This window comes from Sphaeramia orbicularis, chromosome 16, assembly GCF_902148855.1.
Source record: "Sphaeramia orbicularis chromosome 16, fSphaOr1.1, whole genome shotgun sequence".
NCBI classification, from domain to species: Eukaryota; Metazoa; Chordata; class Actinopteri; order Kurtiformes; family Apogonidae; genus Sphaeramia; species Sphaeramia orbicularis.
Window position 1 is genome coordinate 41411402 of NC_043972.1, and position 23906 is coordinate 41435307.

At 36.8% G+C, this 23906-nt stretch overlaps 1 protein-coding gene across 1 annotated transcript; it reads right to left on the reverse strand.

Annotated features, from left to right (window-relative positions):
- Positions 1-698: 698 nt before the first annotated feature.
- gnl2 (G protein nucleolar 2) lies at positions 699-16922 on the reverse strand. Its single transcript, XM_030158898.1, has 16 exons — positions 16717-16922; positions 16276-16360; positions 15011-15105; positions 13801-13940; positions 10703-10887; positions 9616-9682; positions 9351-9509; positions 9110-9223; positions 8351-8479; positions 5536-5640; positions 5044-5202; positions 3842-3949; positions 3278-3744; positions 2843-2928; positions 2027-2106; positions 699-1854 (listed from the first exon to the last, which is right to left on the reverse strand). Exons 1-16 carry the CDS (start codon positions 16778-16780, stop codon positions 1711-1713), a joined length of 2187 nt encoding a protein of 728 aa, XP_030014758.1. The 5' UTR covers positions 16781-16922; the 3' UTR covers positions 699-1710.
- Positions 16923-23906: the final 6984 nt, after the last annotated feature.

Here is a 23906-nt window from a genome sequence, read left to right on the forward strand (position 1 = left end):
AACTGATCAGCTGAATGATTATTGTTGCCTACCAAACACTGTATGAGGAAAAGCTGTGCAGGCTGAACAGCACAAGGTCAACATGGCACCAAGAGTAAGGAGTTATTTAGGCTATGTATTATTTACATGCGGTGTGAATAAATAAGGACACAAAAATGAAACATTCATACATGGTGCTCATAACTGAGAATTTTGAGTCATAAGAATATCATGTCATTTGTTTTGGTGTCCAGCAGAGTGCATCATTTCACTTTAAGAGATACTGAAGGCCATGAAAATGACATTGTAACTGATGTACCAGTGGAATGCACTGACTAGTGTCTGTCTACATACCTACATTTCAGATTTGGAGAATGATCAAATATGTGAGCAGCTTGACGAGCAGTGAGCCAAAGTTAAAACATCAACAAAAAAGAGCAAACTGAAAGGCAGCAGGTGGTGGAAGAGAAGCTCACAGACGAGATCCAGTCTCTTAAGGGAATCAACTGGTAACTCAAGGTGACAGTTTCTTTTTTAATTAGACAAATATATTTATAGGTTTAGCAGCAGTGGTAGGTGCTACCTGACAGAAGTTTCCGTGTCTTCCTCTTTCGATGCAGCTGGAGATTCTCAAACCAAAGTAACTTTGACAATCAACAACAGAGCCGACTTCTTCCATTTGTGTTGTTTGCACCTCTGAGGTGCTGTCATTTTTTGTGTGTGCATGTTGTCATTGACGTTATTTATTTATTCTCCAGTTATCAACCTTTAATGGTCCTCCCACATTTTGAAATTTTAACTAAAAACATGGAGTTTGTCATCATTTTAGACCATTATATTATTATTATACCCACCATACAAAGGTGCAGGTAGATGATAAATAAATTATCCAAAAAGGTTAAAGATATAATTTACTTCCCTGGGATGACTTCAAAAAGCACTTTAATTCTACATTAATTTGGTTGAGGTGAGCCCAAAATGACTTGGGTGCTGTAGCCTGTCCAGCCAATCTGTCTTTCTCATTGAGAAATCCGTCTGGAATCATGGGGCTTGAATCCAAATATGAAGGTGGGACTTACAGGTGCTGAGTAAACCAATCACAGATAAGATGGATGTGACGCTTTTGTCAGAGAAATTTAACAATACAGGGTGTTATCTGTAATCCAATCCTTATTTTTGAATCAAGTAAACAACTGACAACAGTTGTAAAGAGATTTGCGGACTTGGAACGGACTTTGACCCATGACAAAGGAAGTCGATGTGTATGACACACTGTGAAATACCCACTCCCCAGATTTGTGATTGGTCCGATATAAAATAGATTGGGCACATTTCACAGGGACTGGCCCAATTCCAGACTGTTTTCTCAGTACTGAACACACTGAGAAAACCAGATGGATGGACAGGCCATGGGTGTTGCACCCCAGCCTTTAAAGTTTAGAGAAACCCCTGATATAAAACACCTGCAACTGTAATGTGTATAATTGGCCTTTTTAAGCACAAATACAGTTAATAACTGTACATTTTGATCTGTATACATGTACATGACGAATGAAATATCATTCAAGAACAGTGTACAGTGTGGTCAAGGGAAAAGACAGTTGAAAAGGCACAAAACAAACAGTCCTTTTCTTCGAGGTCAGGATAAGGTGTCAAGTGTCCCATTGATAAAGACCATTTTACCAGTTAGCATCTCTACATTTTGCCTGATGTAAACATTACAGCTCCAGTCTAGTGCTTTGGTCTCTTGGACTTTGGGCCGTCAGTGGCAGACACTGGGATCTTTCGGTTCTTGTTCTTGTTTTTCACATTGTGTGTTTCATAATAGCGTACACCAACTTTCTTGGCCTTCTGTGCACGGTCCAGCGCTCTTTTCTGCAGGGGTGAAAAAAAGAGAAAAGAGGGAGAAAAATAGATTTAATCTACTGCTTTAGAAAAAAATTATGCAGAGCTTTTTATGCTTATTCCCGTAACAACAGTAATGGGAATAGAACCACATCTAATGTGCTGACCTGGGGAAACTGGCCAAGACATAAACCCTGCATACCTGTTTGGACGTCAGTTTGGGTGTCTGGACCGAGTCCTCATCGTCCTCGACCTTCCTCTTCTTGTTTTTCTGAGTTGCGGCTAAAAACAAAGGAAATATTAAAACATGTGAATAAGAACTTGTGATCTTAATGTCACTATGATCTAACTGTGCACATCTGTTACTTCATCGTTCAGTTTTTGTGCTTTAGTCAAACTTGATTTGCAAATCATTCTGAAAAAAACTATTGTCAGTATGTGGTGGTGCAGACATTACGCACAGGAGAAATATTCTACTGTTGTTTTCCATCTGAACAGGATGTTTGATTTCACAAATGACTGTGAGGAACAATTCGGTCTTTGTTCTGTTCACACGACCAGCCAGATTTTAGTGTTTAAGGGACAGTGGAGATCAGTCAGTTCATTTATCTGAATTTAATGTTCACTATCTCAGAAAGGATGTTACTGTTTTTTTTTCACCCAATTGAAAAGTCATACTTTATTAGTGATGGTATCTTTTTTTGTAACCGAGTGGTTTCGCAACTTTACTGACAATATACTGTTTTCTACTTTGCCTCTTAAACTAAAGAATGACAAACAGGACAGGATGATGGACAACAAAAGGCATAACTCCAAGACATTACTGGTAAATTGTGGCAAATACTGCACGGTTTCCCAGTTCTGCTCTACAAATGATGATCCCCTTGCATCATATTCTGGTAGAAGTCACCCAAAACTGAGGAGGATTTTCACAAACTGTTTCTAATGCAGTACTTGCACATAATTACACATTTACGAAGACAGAGCTAATGTCCTGTTTGACGTGTTGGTGGAATACCTTTCCTCTGTTGTTTCTGCTTTTCTGCTGCTGCTTGTTTCGTCATGATGTCTTTGAACGCTTTGTCAGAAAGTGCCTTGGGTATCCTGTCAAAGAGAAAAGCCAACAGTCCAGCATTACTTTCTACCCTACAAAGAAAACACTTTATAGTCCTATTGTTTCAGTAAACCTAATTTAATCCCTGCTCTTTGTAGCAGATTTGAACAGCACTTGTTTTTGTCCTTCAGCATGTGGGATGACATTCAACCATGAGCCCCTGATTAGACAGGGTGATTTGGGACCGCCAGTCTCTGGGGGCTTGGAGACCAGAAAAGACCACCTACAATAATGCATCTCTCTGCCTGACTAAAACTTTACTTTACTGGATAGGAGACAACAAAGCAATACACCAGATTAAGGAAATATGTAGTGAGGTTTGGGCGAGAGTCGACTGACCGGATCGCGGAGAAGCGCTTGGATTTGGCCCGGTCCAGGAATTGCTTGTACTTGGAGATCTTCTCATCCAGCTCACGGATCACCTCGCGTGAACTCTTGCTGCCATTTGCCTGAGCAGTTGTGGGCTCAGAGACCTCAGTATCCACGTCGGCGGGTTCATTGTTGGTCCTGTCCTCCTCCGCGTCCTCCTCTTCATCACTGTCTCCCTCACCATCGGAGCCGGTTAAGTCGGACAGGTCCAGGTCAGGCATCTCCACGGGAACTAAGTCTTCCTCGCTGAACTCAGGTGCTACATTGATCTTGCCAAAGTTCTGCCGCACATTAGCCAGAATCTTCTGGACTTGTTCCTTCTGTCTCTGCTGATGTTCCTGGTGTTCTGCTGATGCCGCCTCTGGATTGTCCAACTCTTCCTCCTGAACACTCTCGACTACCTGTGACGGTCCTTCAGATGGCAACGTCTTCTTGTCCTGGAAAATTGCGGTAATGAGAGTTTGACAGAGTTCGGTCTAAAAAAAATGTCATGACTGGGCAAGTAGTGAGGTTAACAATTCAACAAAATCTGACCTCTTGACCCCCTTCAGGTCCAGGCGGTTTCACAAAAAAGGGGATACGACCTCTTTGCCAATCATTCAACACCATTTTGGAGACTGTGCTAAGGTCTGGTTCACCCCCCTGGAAAAAAAAAAGATCAGATCATATTCATTTTGTTGCCATTTGAGTGAAAGACTTCATAGTCTCAGTGTAATTTAATAAACAACCACATATAGACTACACGAGTGACAATTACAATTTTCTAGTATTGTACGAGATGCATTTGTTGAAGGAATTTGCTTTAATCCTTTAGCCCCTGATGTGTCTGTGGTGCTTATTTTGTATGTATGATTTATTTTCAATATTCCTAAAAATTCAACCGTTTACTCATAGGAAAAATTTCTAAACATTCCAAGACAATAGACCTTGTTCTTTCCACAGATATCTGAGCATGCTCAGTGTACCCCTTGCCACCAATGCAATGGGGGGCAAAACACAGAGCAGTGAGTGAGGCCAACTTGCTATAAAAAATAGACAGTTTGGGCTCTTTTTTTATACCATTTTGCTTGTTTTTACTATTATCTGCAGTGTTGTTGTGTTTTTCCTTTATTTTTATTCTTTTTCCCTTTATTTTAACTGAGTTTTGGCCATGTAACTGCAACCAGGTGCCAAAAAGCAGCTGGACTGATTTAGAAAAAAAAGAGCCCCAAAATGAATCTTTTACTGATGTACATTCTGAGTGCCTTATTTAGTAAAAACCTGTCAAACTTCAATTTCTCTCTGTCCTTTTCTGTTATTCCACCCTGTCTGACCCTAAAACACACAGTAAAGCAAAACCACTGAAGAAAAGGAACACAAACACATACTCACAGCCGCTTTTATGACACTGAAACAAATGCAAATTCACAGCAGCACGTTTACCTGGAATAATGTCTCAGGGGTTAAAGGATTAAACTGAAATTATTATACGTGCAAATACTTAATTTGGCCATTTGCATAATTGTATTAATCTTTTCACTTGTGGACATTTTAGTGGATTGATTTAGTAAAATAAGTGCAGTGCCGATGGTGCAGGACATATTTATTTCAGTGAACACAAACGATGCACGAGATGAAAAAACACAACCTATATATCAGCTCTGCTCTCTAAATAATGAATATCAGTCACTGAAAAACTTACTGTTCCACCACTATAATGAGATTCTAAAGTGGAAATGATAGGGTTATGCTCACACCTTCAAGAGTTTCCCTGTCCGGAAAGCCAGTTTCTCCAGGAAGTCTTCAGCCGAGGTCCAGCTGGGGATGCGGTATGTCTTCTGGATGTATTCTGGCTTGGCCCGCTCTAGTACTGACCCAATATGTTCCTCTGGGTTTTTGATCTTTTCCACCTGAACCTTTATTAAGAAGGGGAAGGAAAAGGCATGCGATTAAACATCTGCACCTGCAACCTTTCAGTTACGGGAGCTACATGTTAATCCTCAGAGCTGGAAAACGGATCCATGGGATCAGGATGGAAGCTGATGAGCTCATGCTAAAGGGTTCGGTAATAGCAGCATGACGCCCACTTCTTCACCATTTTTGGTAGTTCAATTGTCAGAAATGTTGACAAGTGACAAAGTATTTGCACAATAAAATGCTACTGACAATAAACCACAATGTAATTTTGTTTGTGTGGAGGCAGCAGAGGCAAACAGTACAATCATCACAAAAACAAGGTAGAAACTTACCACTCCTTTGAGGACAATATCAGACTCACTATCTTCTGATGGGTAAACAACTCCAGGGCAGTCGATGAGGAAGATGCGCCTCATCAGTGTGATGTACTGCCAAACCTAATGAGAGAGGATAGGCTGTGTTTTCAATCAGTTCATCCTCAAACAAATGAATATAAAACAGTGCACAAAAAACAAAGACACACAAGTGACAAAGTAAACAACTTACTAATACCCCCAGCCCCCCAGTGGTCGCACAACATCCTGATACCCCAACTACTCAGGGATTCATTTTGGGTCTTAACTTTCAATCTTTTTTTTTTTTTTTTTTTACTTTTCAAAAATTTGTACAAAATACAAGATTAAAAATATATTAAAAAAAACAAAACAAAATAAAACTGAAAATCAACCATCAAATTGTGCATTGAACCTCTCCTAGTTGGAAAGAATGTGTTTGAAATTTGAAATTCGAAAACAAAAAAAAAAAACAAAAAAAAAAAAGAAATTCGAGCGAACAGTCTCTGCGGAATCAGTTGGACAAAAATCTCAGACAGACAGAATTATAATTATACCCCCCCACAGACACACACACCACCCTCAGGGGAGGGCAGGGGTATAAGTACAATTACATTTCTGTTTGTCTTCTAGTTCTATAAACAAAAAATTAAAAATATACAAAAAAATACTGCCAATTACAGGTACTTATAATGTCAAGTAGATGGCATCTTTAACAGAGTTCCATGGTGGCAAATAGTGTCAAAGTATTGATGAAAATATGATATTTCTCTTTCTTTCATTCAGCTGTTATGTTTTTAATACAGGTGAATGTAAACGATCATGATAAATATGAAAAAAAAACAGCTATTTCACATAATTACAAAAATTGAATATGTTATAACTGACAGGTCTACTGGAAAAAGTCATAATGAGTGGTAGCATGACAATAATAATAGTAGTAATAATAATAATTGACACCTTGCTTCAGTTTTCTTGCTATAAAAACTATGTATCCTCTCTATGACCTTTCACAAAAGCATAAATGATCTTTATTTTAACAAAAGGGGGGTCAAAGCCAGGCTGAGAACCATGTTTGACTTTCAAACACTGATACTTGTGTGGTGACAAACAATGCTTAAATAAAGCAGCGTGGGCCCCAGGCCCATCAGATTCCTCTTTGTTACGGTCCAGATTCACAGCTTTGGCAAGCACCAATGAGTTGAAGATTTTTCCCTTTTCTTTCCCCTTGACCCTGCTTTGGACATTGGGGTTTTTAGCCCCTCGTTCATTTCCAACCAGGATAAGCAGGCCCAGAGAGAGGAAATTGAGGATAAAAATGGTTGTTGTTCTTTCTCTTTGGCGCGACTTCCAGTTAGATTTTCGATTATAGAGCTGAGGACACGGAGCAGACTACTTATGTTGTTGCAGCTATCAACAATTATGGAGTCAAACGAAAGGGAACATGCATTCTTCCCCGTCCATCAACTCCCCTTGCATCAGACAGCCACTCTGTTGCTTCTAGTTTCAGTTATTGTTTTAAGTATGGTTCAAGTACAACTGCTATAATATTTGCCTTTTCACATTTCATATTATAGATGCGTCTTTGGGTCAAATTAAGACTTCTGACTGGCAGATTTTATTAAACCAATGGAAACTTAGTTAACTCTTTAACCTCTGACATGTCTGTGGTGCTCGTTCTGTACGATTTATTTTAAATATTCCTAAATATTAAACAGTTTGCTCAACGCAAAAATTTCTAAACATGCTAAGACATGCTAAGTTCTTTTCATAGACATCTGAGCATGCTCAGTACTGCCCCCCAGTCTGTGTAATAAGGGGCATAACACAGATCAGGGAGTGAAACAGACTTGCTATAAAATATACAATTTGGGGTCAAAGACCAGTTAGTCACAGCTCAGGTGATCAGACAAATCAATGAGTCTGCATCACTACCAGTGCTGGAAGAGCCCATGAAGAAGGTAACATGTCTCTGACCAAATCTGAGTGATGGAGCAGTGACTTAGTACTAGCATGTACTTAACAAAGTCCTATGACGTAAGTTTCCTGACAGAACCGCTGCGTGATCTTTTGAAATTGCTAGCAATGAAAATTCCCCACAGGTACCCTCTATCCGTGTGGTTAGAAACATTGTAACATAAGCAACATTGGCTAGGCTGAATTTATTTGATTTGTTAACAGGATTAATTATATAACAAACAAAAAAGCGCGCCAGGTCGCAAAACACTTTGCTCCTCCAGCTCACTGATATCCTGTTGATATCATGATATTCATTTTGAGTGTTAACTTTCAATCTTTTAGAAAACTTTTCAAAAATGTGTATAAAAAAAAAAAGCAAAAATTGAGAGAAAGGCACATGTAAAGAACATGTTTCAAATTGGGTGAATAGTGTCTGAGAAAAGGGTTAGACAAAAATCTCAGAAGGATGGACAGAATTCCCAGTATATCTATATTATTATTATTATTGTTATTATTATTATTATTATTATAATACCCCCACCTATCCAAGCCCAAATCAAATCCAGTGTTAGAGCATTTACACACTTAAATAAAAATCTTTAGAATTTTGATTGAAACTAATTTCTAACACATTTTGTTATTTACCATCATGTACATGCAGTAAAAGCCTAAATTCTATATTAAGAGGCTATTGTGTATCAAGGTTTTGGATCATCTTCTTTTAGTGTGCAGGTAAACCACTTACCTCTACACACACACATCTGAAATTAACAAGAACCCTCTGCGGTTTTCACAGCTTATGTTGCCTTCTTACATTCTCCAGGCCTAAATGCTTGAGATAACGCCAAGTCCTTACCTTTGTTTCTCCAGCGAGTGGCGCCACATTGCAAACCTTCTTAGACCGCAGTGTGTTGATGACTGAGCTCTTTCCCACATTAGGATAGCCAATGAAACCTACACTAATCTGTTTCTTGTCTGTGTGGAGCTGTGGGAGGAAAAGAGAAAAAGTCAGTGTTGCATTTCCTGAACAACGTCCTCAGTTCAGGGAAGTAACTTTAGAGGGTACAAAGTGCACTTATCCAGAAGTACATAGAGCAAATGATATCTGAAAAATCATCTTTTTCAGATTAGGGTAACCAATGAAACCTACACTAATCATATTTTTCAGATATTGGACAATCACAAAGGACAAGTTTTCCAACAGAAGGTTGTTTGTCTCTCTCATAAATGTGTCTTAAAACTGTGAAATTAAATTTAATATGAGCACCAGATCACTTGAATTTGAAGACCTTCGAGCTACATTAACAAAAAACAAACTATTCTACTGTTAGTACATCAGTTAAAAGAATAAGACTCAGAAAATATGACACTGCTTCAAGTTATAAAGAAAACTAAAAGGAAAAAAAAAGGAAAATCTTAATGGAACTGCAGATTTCCTGGAACGTCTACACATAACGAAGTAAAATAAAATATATTGATTATTGACCACACTGTTTTACTTTGTGCTATATACAAAACTTCTGGAGGAAAATAATGGGCAAACGCTTTGTTATAGGCTCCGTAAACATTTTAGGCTGCTGACAAATTAAAGACATTTTATCTTTCATGTGTTTACCTTGCCAAACTGCCTGAGCAGCTGGATGAGGGAGCCTTTACCGAACGAGTTGGTAAGGCTGGCGTGGAAGGCCAGAGTGGGGTACTCCTGGGACAAAACAGCAACCCACTGTTTCTGGGTTGGATTTAATAAAGAGAGAGAAAGTTTTAGGATTAAAATGAACAAAAGAACAATTCTAAATACAATCTTTCTTGGTCTAATAGAGAGAACGAGACAAATGAGTCGATATAACATGTCTTACTGTGACCCAGGTAGGAATGAGGTCACACTTGTTCAGCACAAAGATCAAATGTTTCCAGGGTTTTTCTTTCTTCAGGTAGGTTTCTATACTCTTAGAGCGAGTTCCCATGGGATCGCGAGCATCCAGCACTTGGATGATGACATCAGATGAGTCAATAACCTAAAGCAAACAAACCAATCAAAGCTGAAGAATGAATCCCAAACACATAGTCGTGCAGCAGCTAATTAAAATAATGGATGATACTGAGAACAGAACCCAGTCGTACCTTGTAAAGTTCTCCCCAGATTCTTTTGGACTGACCCTTTTTGAAGATTTCCTCTCTCACTTCATCCCTACAACACAATGACAATTTAAAAAAAAAAAAGATGAAAACACTGAACTCTTCAAAAGTGCAACCAGCTGAGCCCACAGGTTTCAGCTTTTATACACACTAGGGATGTAACAATTACCGGTATAATGATAAACCGCGAGGGTTGCAGACGGTTAGTATTACTGTTTAAATTCTAATCATCATGATAACCGTGTTCGATTACCGCACTTTTCTGGAGAAAACGCCTATGTAAAGATCTGCTTTTATGTCAAATATTTGAGTGTATTTTTAATTTATTACAATTTTAATTGTATATACCTAATATTTGGAACCAATATTCATTTTTAAAGTCTTTGAAAAAGTTCGTTAAGCATTGTTGTGTTATTTATGCAATAAATTACATACATTTTTCAAGTCGGATTTTATATATTTTTTTGTGTTTTTTGTCCTTTTGTGTTTTTATAGTTGGTTAAAGTGAAAAAAAATAATAGGCAGATGATATAGCTGAAGTTGTGCTGAAAAAAAAAAAAAAAAAAAAAACAACAGATCCCAAACATGGGTATATCAAGCATTTGTTTATATAGTATATAAAGGCAAAATCAAAAGTACTGAAAAACAGCCAAAATAGGCTCAGACCACTAAGGGTTAATATTTGAATGTTTCTGCAACAGAAGGTGCATTGTGCCTATTATTTTATGTTTTTTGTTTTTTTTTTTTAAATACAACTTGGTTAAATTATTTCAGTGTGTGTATAAGTACTTTTTGAACATTTTGAGCACAGTTTCAACAATACCACGATAATAATGATAACCGTGATAATTTTGGTCACAATAACCATGATATGAAATTTTCATATCGTTACATCCCTAATACACACTATGTGCTACTCTGTGTAACAGCGTCTTACCTGAATGAATGAATGAATGGTTTATTTTTGGTTTGTACAGTAATCACCACACACAGTTCAACAACCACAATACGCACAAGAACCAAAAAATAGAATAGGCCAGATGCAGAGGCGTATATTTTGCCTATCTTTTACCTGACTCCTGTGTCCTCAGTCACCAGGTCTTTGTCGTTGTCAGCGTTGTAGTTGAGGGCTGAGGCCTCGGCCTGCTCCACCAGGTCCTTCATGTCCTCCACCATCAGGCTGGGCTTCTTTCTCTGAGCCTTGGGTCCAAATGTGATTTCGAAACCTTCTGTGTCTAAAATATGCACTTTGGAGTTCTGCAGTTGGGGAATCAGAGGAAATGTTTAGGATCAGACCTGAGGTGCAGCTTGAACAGTTTATTCGATGTGTCAGACACTAGGCTGTTTAAGGCTTCAGTCTGCATTTCTCCTACTTAACCACCAACTGTGGTTCTATTCATTTGCCTGTTGGGAACCAGATACTCCTCCTGGTCAATGCTCAATTAAAAGTCAGATGTCCACCCTGACCACTTCTTTTTGCGTGTTAGATTGAGAGCCACACCGCTGCTTTGGCAAGTATGAACGTGTTTGTATGGTATGTTTACACTGAGAACAGTTAGATCACAGGTGTCAAACACATGGCTCGCAGGCCAAAACCAGCTTGCCGAAGGGTCCAATCCAGCCCATGGGATGAATTGGTGAAATGCAAAAATGGCATTTAAGATATTAATTATTTTAGTTCAGGTTCCAAAATCACATCTGAAATGGGTCAGTCAGTACAATACTGTCATAATAACCTTTGAATAAAGACAACTGCAAATGTTTCTCTTGGCTTTCGTGTCAAATAAAAAAAAAAAAGTCAAATTACAAGAAAATGTTTACATTCGCAAACTGTCCTTTAAAATATGTGAATAACCTGAACAAATATGAACAACCTGAAATGTCTAAAGAGAGATAAGTGGAATTTCACCCATATTCTGTCTGTTACTAAATGTTTTGTGTATTTGTAGATCCACTGTGATCTTTAAGCTGTAAGGCACATGTGTAAATGATAACCTGAGGCATAACATTGTTAATTAAAATTGCACTTATTTTTGTTAATAAATTTCAGCTCGTTCATAGTTGTTCAGGTTATTTACATTTTTTTAAAAGGATAGTTTGTAGATATAAACATTTTCTGATGTAATTTTCCTTTTTTTCCACTCTAAAACACAGAGCAAAGTTTGGAGTTGACATTATTTATATATCATCATGTTATTATTTTGCTGGTCTGGCCCACTTCAGATCAAACTGGGCTGAATGTGGCCCCTAGACTAAAATGAGTTTGACATCAGTGATTTATATTATTATACACAGATAGCAGATACATATATAACACTTAAAGTCTTCTAAACTAGTACTGTGATGGTTTGCACTGTACAGTCCTTGTTCTTTTTTAGCAGTTTTGCACAGTGGTATGGTTGAAAATGTGCACTTTATGTAGACTTACTTTCTTTATGCATGCTTATGATGAAATGTTGTGGAGGAATCTTTCATCTCACTTTGTTCTCATATACAGGTGCAATGACAAGAAAATAACCTGACATTTAATGAAAATAATCAAAGGTTAAGACCTGCTCCCCAAAGGAAAAAGAAACAAAAGAAGAAAAATGCATGGGATACAGAGACTGTAATAATCTGGACCAATGCTGATGCAGTTTAAAAAAAATAAAAGTCTATTCTTTCCATTTGTTTATTTTTTATTCCATATTCTGCAACTGGGAAACCAAGAAAATTATAAAAAATAAATCACGTGTTTTCTGCTCATCATTTCACTGTGTTTGAGTGAACACAAAGTCTTCAAATTTAATAAACAACCTTTAATATTAGAATAGATGAACTTGACTGATGGCCATCAATGGAATGATATCTTATTTGCTTATATCATGAAGGAAATATAATAAAGGTGATATGATAAAGGTATGATAAAGGATGAGCGATCTGGAATGGCAAAGTGTTGAAAAAAACACATTATAGTTTTGAATGTCTTATATTAATCTTGTAGAAGTGTAAACTGTGTTTAACTGGTAGCAAATCATTATCCATATTAGAGCAATATATTGCACAATATATCGTTTGATCATCGACATCGCATAGTCACATCGCAGGTCCTGCAATGTAGGAGGCAAATGAACTCAGTGTGTTGTCATCTAATTTCAAGGGTACCTGACACACACTGCGTGCAGCGATCCAACAATCACAATTGTTCTTAATCAGTTTAGAGTGAGATGCTGGTAACAACATTGAAAAATGAGTAACGAAAAACAGAAACCATAACCGAAGGCTTGGTGCAAAAATGAAAAGCAATGTCAGTTATCTGGAATTATTTTGGCTACAAGAAGGATGATACTGAAACACGTGTTCTCTGTCAACAGTGCCTTGCACCTGTTGCCACAGGGAGAGGTAGCACAACTAAATTGTTTGACCATTTACGTCAGCACCACACAGCTGTTATATCCTCCTGAGTGTTTCTCATATTGCAATATATATCACAGGGTTAAAAAAAAAAAACGCATTGTCAGTTTTTACCAATATCGTGCAGCCCTAATCCATATTATTTAATTGCCAAGTGCTTATTTTGAGGAATAGCTCTTAATTGTGTTAAAAGTTAGTGTTTCCCTGGCAACTTGCTAATTAAAATTAGACATAGATGTAAAAGAAAAAAAAAGCCTCATTATGCTTCATGAAGTTTCATTATAAGTTCTCATTCTAGCGATACCTAAAATATAATATATTTGAAAGAAAACGCTGAAACAGACCCCTCACTTTGCTGGAGGAGAGAAAGAAGAACTACATGTTACTTAGACTCCTGTTACTTATGGGGTGGAAAACTTCAAGCCAGGCGGAGTACGTAGCCTCCCTCATGACAACCACAGCACCAGGGCATACAGGGACAGAGTGAAAATTGAATCAGGATTAAAGTGAGGCCTTATGTTCATTTCTCCTCATAAATACCCAAGGAACAAGCCGTGAGGGAAAACAGAGGTACAATTCCTGTGTTATATGGTAAGGATTGGGTGAGAATTATAAAACCTTTATAGGCTAAGAACCTTTTATAGAAACTTACCACAACTCGCGGAAGTTGTTGATTTACACACATTACACATGTTCCTGGGGCCTTCCTGAGAGCTACAGATTTGCTGAGAACACTGGACAAAACAGAGCACTGAGCTTTACATGCAGTGTACTTACATGGGCTTTAACTCTATCATGCAGGAGGGACATGGGGAGTTTGCTCTGTCTCATCACTACACGATATGGATCCTTCTGTACAGCTCCCATCTCCTCTTGAAACTTCTGGAGTGATGACTGCTTGATTACACGAGTGTTTGCTGCAAAACAAAACATTCCAAAGGAAATATGGAAGTCTGAGTTAGTTTTAATGCCAATCAACAATTTATTCACTTAATGTTCACATTTGTTCTTCAGATCTGATGCTTTTGTTTGACTGTCCACATGTTTTTCTGTCTTCAAATGGGGCCAATATAATATTCCTGTGTGAACTTGTCACAGTCCTGAACTGAGTGGTACTAGAAGTGGTCCTTTCATTCATTAAAAGTTCTAACCACAACACTCCACTATGTATAAAGATGTGTATTCAAACCTTCAAGTCACAGGCACTTCAAGGCCAATCAGAGGGATCCACTGTTATGGTAAAAAAAAAAAAAGAAATTTCATGGCAAAATATTCTTGAATTGTGGTCAAAAATGTGTTTTGTGAGGTTACACGGCCCATGACCTTTTGGACCCGAAATCCAATCAGCTCAGCCTCATTTCCAAGTGAATGTTGGTGCCAAATTTTAAGACATTCCACTGTGCCGTTCCTGAGATCTTGTGTTTTCAGTGGAATTTGGGCAGACCTTAAAGATGCGTGGACACATCCAGAGCTATAAATCTGCACCATTTGGATATTTTACTAACAATAGGTGTCAGCGAAATTTGACTCTAACAATGGTTGACAGCTAAGACCGCACATCTAGGCCAGACTTGCTGAATTTGTTTGAAAAAATAACAGCTCAAGAAACCCCTCCTAAAATCCCCTTGATTAATAGTTTAATCATCATGTGTCAAATCTACCAACTGGCTTTAGTGCATTAAACAAGCAATGCATTTGGGTGAGTATGACTGCTCAAAGGAGTACATAGTTATCTCAAATTTAACACAATGACCAAGTAAATATCTGATAACATATCAGTCACAGCTCAAAGAATCATGTCTGTGGAGTTTGGTTTTGCTAAAATAACCAGTGCATGCCTTGCCTCATTACCCGGGAATAATGATCACAAGTATCAGAAAGTTGGATATGCCTATTTTTTATGTTTTATTAACTCCAACATGAAGGACATTCATTACCACTGTTGTAGACAACTATGACAAAATAAATAAAAACTTAGAACACTCACCAAACCATTTAATGTTGGGCTCCACTCTGGCCACAGTCCCTGGAGCCACTGTAGACTGATACTGCAAAGGTTTGATGACTTTCCCCCGGCTATTACTGCAACAGATGAGTAACATATGAAGAGTTCTAACCTGATATACAATTAAAACACAACACACACACTCACCACTATTCCAACCATAACTTACCAATATGACCTGTGTACACATTGTATGCATACAGGGTGGGGAAGCAAAATTTACAATATTTTGAGGCAGGGATTGAAAGACAGTGTATGACCAATTAGTTTATTGAAAGTCATGAGACTTTAAATCTTCAAATCATATTTTCATATTTTACTGCAATTTACTCTAATGGTCTTGTTGTCTACCTCAAGTTCAATTGCCATTTTTCTCATGGATTTGGTTGGATCCTTTAGGATTTTGGATTTGAGAACTTTAATAAAAGCTTTGGTATGTTTTTTGTTGCTTCCTCCACTTCCAGACTTACTCGTAATAGTTTTGCTCATAGTCATTCTCTTCTTTACATTATAAACAGTCTTTATGGACACTCCAACTATTTTTGAAATCTCCTTTGGTGTGACGAGTGCATTCAGCAAATCACACACTCTTTGACGTTTGCTTTCTTGATTACTCATATGGGCAAAAGTTTCCGAAAAGGTATGGATAATAGTGTTAGGTATGATTATGACATCAATATATGATTGGTTTCAAAACAATTGACATAGTGCCTGCTGAGAAAAAACAACTAAATGTTCATTGTAAATTTTGCTTCCCCACCCTGTATATTTACATCATACTGATTATCTCTGACACTTTATGCTCCTGATATGTACATACTGTTTATCATATATCATACTGATATCTCTGACTAGTCATACTGTTTATCTCTGACAATTTTGCACATTAACATCTCATTTATCTCAGGCAGTTTTGCACATGCTGTATGCCATTTACCTCTGACGGTTTGCACAGTTACCCAAATGGTGCACACATATGTAAATATACATTTTTCTCTTAATAATAGTAGTTTATATTTTTTTATGCTCTTTTTCTCTTGCATGCCATTTGTTTAAAATGCCACTTTGTTTTGGTTGATATAATTTCCTAGTTAAATGATTCTTTTTCAATTTTTATACATATACTTTTATACTTGTCTTAAATTCTTGTAGCATTCAGTGTGGACGGCAAAATAAGATTTTCATTGTACAGGGAAACCTGTTTCTTTACTTTCTTTACACATGACAATAAACGCTTTGAATCTTACCATCTCTGCTTCTGTCTGTACATATTCAGACGTTTGATAGTGGCTCGGTCCCTCATGTTGCTCCCAGCTGCACCTTTGGCTCGATCTAAAAAAAAAATGCATTTAATATCTGGTTAAGACTTTAACTGATTATCAGTACAACAAATCCTCTACATGAGTATCTCTACTGGACACATGTAGGTCCATGACAGCTGACTACTACAAAGTATTTAAAGGCCTGAAACATGATGATGATGATAAGAAGTTAATATAAGTAGTTTACTGATGATGAACCATGCTATTGTGTTTTGTTTTAATACACCATACAAAACAGGTAAGTCAAGCACAGCACTGAAACAAAAATCGCCATAAAATAGCGCCCTTTAAAGGACTATGACCTGACTATCGAGAGTTAGCATTAGCTGTAAACAAACGGTGATGCTAATGCTCTAGCTAGCTCACCCGGGTTGGTGCTGGACGATGAGGGGTTTATCGAGCTTTTCCCCTTGAACCTTGGCTTCACCATGTTTACCACTTGGTCGGCAAAACCTTACGCAGACTAAAAAAAATAATAAACTACTCCAAAGTTTCGGAAAACTGAAGTTTCGTGGCTGTTATTCCCATCTGCTCCAGACCGTAGCCCGTACACGTGTTGTTACAGCGCAGGAACAACGTCATCACAGGAGCGACAACTCCAACAACCAATCAGATGAAGCTTTCGAACAGCGCGAGTTTGACAAGAGACCAAGGGTCATTTTACATCCATGGTGAACAACATACTGCTAGAAAATGTACTGTTTTACATGTCAATTAAAAACTGAGTTTGTGGGTGACACAGAAGTTGAAAATTTGCTTTTATTTATGGGGTCCTCAACTGCTTCTGCCAAGATTTATCCAGTATACCTGGTCCTTCTCAATATTCAGAGACAGTACTGATGGAAGGTGCAGGTTTTGCCATAAGGAAACTTTAACCCCTTCATGCATAGTGGTCACTCCAGTGGACAGTTATTCTACAGCTGTTCTCTTGCATATTCATAGATTTTGTTGTTTTAGTTCCATATATTCTCTCTGTAGCACTTTGAGATTCTGCTGAATGAAAAGTGCTTTATAAATGCAACTTATTATTATTATCATTATATCAGCCAACACAGTGGACACGTATGCATCATCCCATCCACTGCAATTCATACCATTTCTGTAACCTTGCTGTTCTTGATAAACCTGATCTGAAGAAATACATTTTAAATCAATTGCTAATTATTATTAGACTGTAATTAACACTTTTCTTAATAAAAAAAAAAAAATAATTTTTTTGCATATTATCTCCATGAAGTTAGAAATAACTAGTATTAGAGTGTGTTAAAATGTGAGAAAACATCAGATTAGCTGCATGAAGAATGTTTTTGTTTCATAGTTTTTCTTCTTCCCACTCCTTTTTGAGTGTAGATGAATGATTCTGGAATTTTGAATTTGCATTTATTCTGTAAATGCTCGAAATAAACAAAAAAATGAATGTGAATGAACGAATAGTTTTCACACAGTATATCACTTTCTGATGATGGGTTTTAAATCCATGTTTCTTTGCTTCAAAAATTAAATGCATGGTGTCCAGCTGAGCAGACGTGTTTGTAACTCCATGAAAACCAGGTTCATAAAAAAAAAAAAAAAAAAAAAAAAAAAAAAATCAACTGCATTTGTTTTAATGCCTAAAGACGAATAAAAACACTCAGGAAAAAAATCTCGACTCAGGTTCTCAAAATTCATGCATGAAAGGGTTAAACTACGTCATGTATGAATGCCTTTATGTATACAATGATTCATAGATTTTGGAAAATTTCATTAACATGTTGTCTTGCTCAATCAGCCAAGTTATTTGGAAACTGACAATTATTATAACAATTATTCTTATAGGACATTAATTCTGAACTTCTTTATTTTATAAGGAACATATTACATTCTCAAAGTAAATAAAACCAAAGGAGAAATAGTACACTACATTGAAACATGTACTGGGGGATAGTAAAGCAGTCAAAACTCTAGAAATATGTGAAATTTTAAGTCATTCTTTAAAGTCTTCATTGCTTCTGACAATGACTGTGTAACATCTTCTTTTTCTAGTTTTTTTTTTTTTTTTTTTAATTGTATCAGCTATATATGGTTTGCATTATTGTATTATGTATTAGGCTACTTGTGTTTTGTAATATGATAGTTCTGCAGTTTGAACATGATATAATATAGAATAATATCTTCTGAAGACATCTTGCTTATACTGCATTTCTTCCATGTCCTTTTACATTATAAACTTTTTAATTAAATGGTATAGTCTTTTGAATAATAATACTCTCATCAGATAACTGTAGAGTGGAAAAAATATTATAGCAACAATTCATTCACAAAACCGTGTTTAAAGCTACAAAAGTTGTTGTCATCAAGCTGTTTCAGAAATAAATGTTTTATTAAGCAGTAGTATGCCTTCTTCTAATACCCCCAAATATTTTTTTTTTACTTTAATTGGGTGATAAATGAATAAGTGCTCTAATGCAACTGAGTATAACGTACGTATTAAGGGGATTCAGCTTAAATTTTGCACCCGTTGCTATGTATTTTTATTCCAGAAGAGGGCGCAACAAATGTTCTAATTAGGATGCCATGCAGCTGCTGTCTGTAATTTGGAGTGCATAATAAGTTCATATAATATAGACTAACTTTAGGAGTCACAAGACTTGGCATATTAAATATTTTCTGTGTTTGTGGTGCAATGCCAAGGTAGGCAAGTACACACTGGTAGAGACTCGGGTCTGGAGAGGCGCCATCCAGTTCTCAGTTTATACAGCAGGGAGACCGAGGAATGTTCTCTGTTCAATTTCATACAGATGAAATTGGAACTGACTGGATCAGCAATACACTGCAATAAATGATTTTTTAAATCTAAAAAGGTTTTTTGCTGAAATCCAAGCAGAAGAAAATCCAAATGGATGAAACAAGAAGTTGTTTAGGTTCAATCAAATGTCACATTTTAAAAATGTAAATTAACTGTATAAATGTTCTTCTTGCAAAGCACATTTATGGAGTCCGAAAAGAAACAAACATTGTGGAATTATCTTTTTTTTTTTTTAATTCCATACCAAGTTGGAGTGGAATCCAGGGTCTACATCTCAGTGTCCTTATTGGGCGTAGTGTGGACTGAGATTAAGATCCCATTGAAACCTACAACCAAACAGACCTAACCTCTGTGCAACTGTAATCATTTTCATTGTGAGGCCGCAGCCTTTCTGTCTGGTAGCTCAGTGTTTGTGTTATTCATTAGTTTCTTTTCATCAATAGTCATTCCTGCGGTCATGCTGTTGTGTCACTTTTTGGTCTTTCATATATCATATAAAAGCCTTTAGTCATATATTATCACCTTTGCATAAAGTGAATTAAAATCCAGAATTAGAATAACCCATTTGCTACTGTTTTGTACATAAAATCTCTGTAGCCTTTAAACATCTTCAAAGCAAAAGCCTGAAAATGAGGATAATTTTGCATGTGTGACCTTCAGGAAATGTAGTTTCCCCAGTAACGAAGGAAACACCAGTTAACCTCTTCAATTAGAAGAAGAAGCACTAAACATAGTTTATAGTGTATAGGCTCAGTCATTCTGTCATCACATTGAATGTAGGGTATATTTTGTCTGTCTTCACCTCTGTATTCAGTGGTTGTGCATTTTACAGCTGCTGAACCAACAGGTTGGCTGAACTTTCCGTGACCTCGATTCACATGAAAGCATGTAGTTAGACAAGGCACTGGAACTACTAAGAAAACAAATTGATTGGATAAGCATTAATCAAAATTTGCATGCAAGAATTCAACTGGACAAGCACTGAACATCCATTTCATCCATGACAGAGAGACCACAATGTATGAATGATGGCCTCAGCGGTGGGGGAACAGATACTGGGCTTAGGCTGGGCTTATAAGTAGTTTTTAACTTAGAAAACTCACAACAGAGTACATATGCTGCTGTGAAGACAAAAATCTGGCCTAAATATACTAATTGTAACATTATAAAATGTAATTGCAGTGCATAAACAGTCAGCTAATAGCTTCTTTTCTCATGCATAAAAGAAACGGAAATCAAATTCAAGCTAGTACAATAGACCGACGATTTAAGACCTTTTACATATTACAACACATAACTCTGTTACGCACAGATTTTACAAACCCACATAACAGGGAAAAGGCTGAGGACAGAGGAGCACAATGTTCTTTGGCCTCCCATCAAGGTGTTGGAGTGAGAACATTTGACAGATGATGTGAAAATTTCCCTTTTGCCTCAACTCTTTGGTGTTTTATATGTGGAATTATAAGCAGCAGTTACAGAGCTTGTTTAAAATCATACTATACAGACACCTGACCACTGAAGTCATATTGTCCACCTCTTTAGCAGATACCACACTGTTTATGACTCCAGACTGCCAGTTTGTGACCATCATATGTGGCATTATGAGCAGAGAGCATTAGCAGTTAGCACCACACCTGTGTCCAATAAGGACAGTACATTGCACAGATTAATACTTCAGTCCCAGCATGTGTCTCACAGATTTTATGTATTTAGCTACGGAGCTTCACTCCAAAATGAAGTAACTGATGAGACGTCCAGTTTTCAAAGTGATTAATACTTAATCCTACCCCCATGAAAAAAAGAAAGCATCAAGAAGAGAGATATTTTAACTTCGACAAATCCACAGACCTGTCACCCGTACGAACAAAGTGTTGAGTGATTTTGATTGCAAACACAAGTGTTGAATTCCTGTTCCTTTAATCCTATTACGCACTGCAACTTTTACAAAACATCTCATAAGAAATAAGAAATGGGGAAAAAAGACGAAAAACTATAAACAGTGTTTTAAAGGGGATTCTTTTTTTTTTTTAAAGATGTAAAACTGTGAAAATCTGGCTGATTTGGAAGATCAGGCTGTAAATCCACAGTGCCTAAAACAGTTTTATGATAAACAAAACAATTAGCCTATTACTTCCTCTCATTTGCCAGGATTGTAATTTGTTCTGGCAGGAATTATAAACCTTTACTGGTAACTTTTACCCCACACACACACTCACACACACACACACACACACACACACACACACCCCATCTCTGCCCTCCATTTTGTGAGAAATACCAGATGCAGAGGATTTCAGAAAGTAAGAACACTTAAGGTTTTTTTCTCTAACACAGAGAGATGAGAATAATTGAAATGGGGTTAGTGTGACAAGTGCTGCTTCACAACTCAGTGGCAGTGAAATTGATGCTCCCCATAACTGCACATGTGAACGTGTGCATTTGTGGATAATCTTTCAGGCTGGCTCACTAACTCAGTCTCTGCGTTGAGTCAAAATTGGGACACAGGCTACATGAGGAAGCACAGCCACCGCCTGGTCTAACTAAACAAAAAGTGACAAATTATATGAAACCTGAAGGTCACTCTTGTAAATTCACTCACTGCAAAAATGTAAATCTTACCAAGTGTATTTTTCTCATTTCTAGTCAAAATATCTCATCACACTTAAAATAAGACATAATCACCTAAAGGGTAACTTTCAGTGAGATATAAGAACTGATTTTTAGACGACAGATCTTGAAAATCTCATTTCAAGAAATCTTACCAAGAAATTTTCACTTGTTCTATTGGCTTGAATTAAGCAAAAAAAAAAAAAATCTGATATAATAACCTTTGAATTAGCTGTAAATTTTCATGAATTTAACCCCTCTTAAGTGATTTATCACAATTTATTATGACATAATCCTCTGCATTTTTTGTTTTTTTCAGTGAACATCAGGTATTTTCCTATATTTAATTTATTTATCATGTAGATGTTCATTAAAGCTTAGATTAAAGTTAAGGATTATTATATCAGAAACAGAGAAAACTGAAGAAAAAGTGACTTTTTCTGCAAAATCTCCCATTACCTGAATATAAACCCAATGTCTCCATTCACTGTCATTGATCCAACTCCATGGGTTTTACTGGTGAATCAAGGCTGTAGAAGATGACGATGTTTCCATGGTAACTACGGAGCCTCTGTACATCCAAATGGGTCATATCTGATGACCATGAGAAGATGACAAAGTGTATTTTACACCAATTATTGACATGGATTGATAGAATTAGTGGATCAGAAGTTATTAAACATTTTAGATCAGTGGATGGTTTTGGTCGTCGGTGGCTGTTTGAGTCTTAATGGGTTAATTTAGGAAATTAAATACAGTAAAATACATGATTTACAGTGAAAAATGCAAAATACAGAGGATAATATGATAATAAATGGTGGTAAATCACTTATGAAAGATTAAATAGAGAGAAAAATTAATTTGGGAACTGCCAGAAAAGTAACCCTGGATCTTTATGGGTTAAAAAAACCTCCATGAAGAATTCAGACATACTTGTTTGCTTGTATGAGGTTTGTGTTTGACTTTGTATTGTGATAGGAACCATTTGTCGGTACTAGCAGACTCCATTTCTAAGCCACAGACTGTTTGTGTCACTAATATAAGTAACAGCCACCAGACTGATTTCAGTGTAGAGGACTCTGGCTGCGTCTTTTTTCCATGAAAAGCCTTAAACTCACTCCTGAAGACATTGTGTTATACAAGGTACTGTTATCTTAGAAATGGACTCTGTTAACATCAACAAACGACTGGCTCTGGGAATGACACAGACTCTGGGAAAACTGGTAAAAAGGACAGAGGTGATTATAATATTTGGGAATTGAGATAATACAATAATGCAGTTATGAGAATAACTACAAAAAAAAAAAAGATAATTAATTAAGTCTTCTGCAATATCATAGAGTTGAGTTTATATAGGCCTAAACAAGGATGTCAGAAATACCAAACACAGGAAGGTCAGAAACAACACTATAATAAATACCATACTTGATTAATCATAAGCATAATTACAATTTACCTTCCCTTTTACCACAAGCATAAATCTGTGAGTATTTGCAAGTTTTGTTTGAGCCAGAAAAAAGCAAAGTGTACACGGTGAATAATGGTGACTTTTAAGGTGGAATGTTTTGGGGTTTTTTTTGCATACTGCATGACTCAATCAATACAGAGTAGACCATGTCCTTTGCATGACTTACAGTCGCGGAAAAAAATTTTAGACCATCAAAAGTCTTCAAAAACAATGGTTATGCAATCAAGTATTAACTCCTGTGTGTATCATGTGACTTAAACAGACAGAAAAGAAAACATGGAATGCCTAAAAGCACTGTTTTTGGCAGTGCAATGCCATAGATATTGATGTGAGAACTTAAATGATTTTGGCTATTATCAAGAAAACATGGAAAATGGATAGATATCAGCTCTGAAATTAAACTCTTGTGAGCTATTTTTGTTGTTATCATTATATTTGTCCAAACAAATGTACCTTTAGTTGTACCAGGCATTAAAATGAACAAGAAATTGAAGAAAACAAGGGTGGTCTAAAAAAATTTTCCACAACTGTACATACTGTAGTGATGAATGGATGTTCAAGCACTTAGAAAACTGCCCCTGACTTTCAGTTCAGTGACATATAGATGGTATTCACTTGACGTCACCACCCCTCGAACCCTGCCCCAGTCACCATATTTAGGATTCAAACAGCACTTGCTGCTTATCTGTTGAT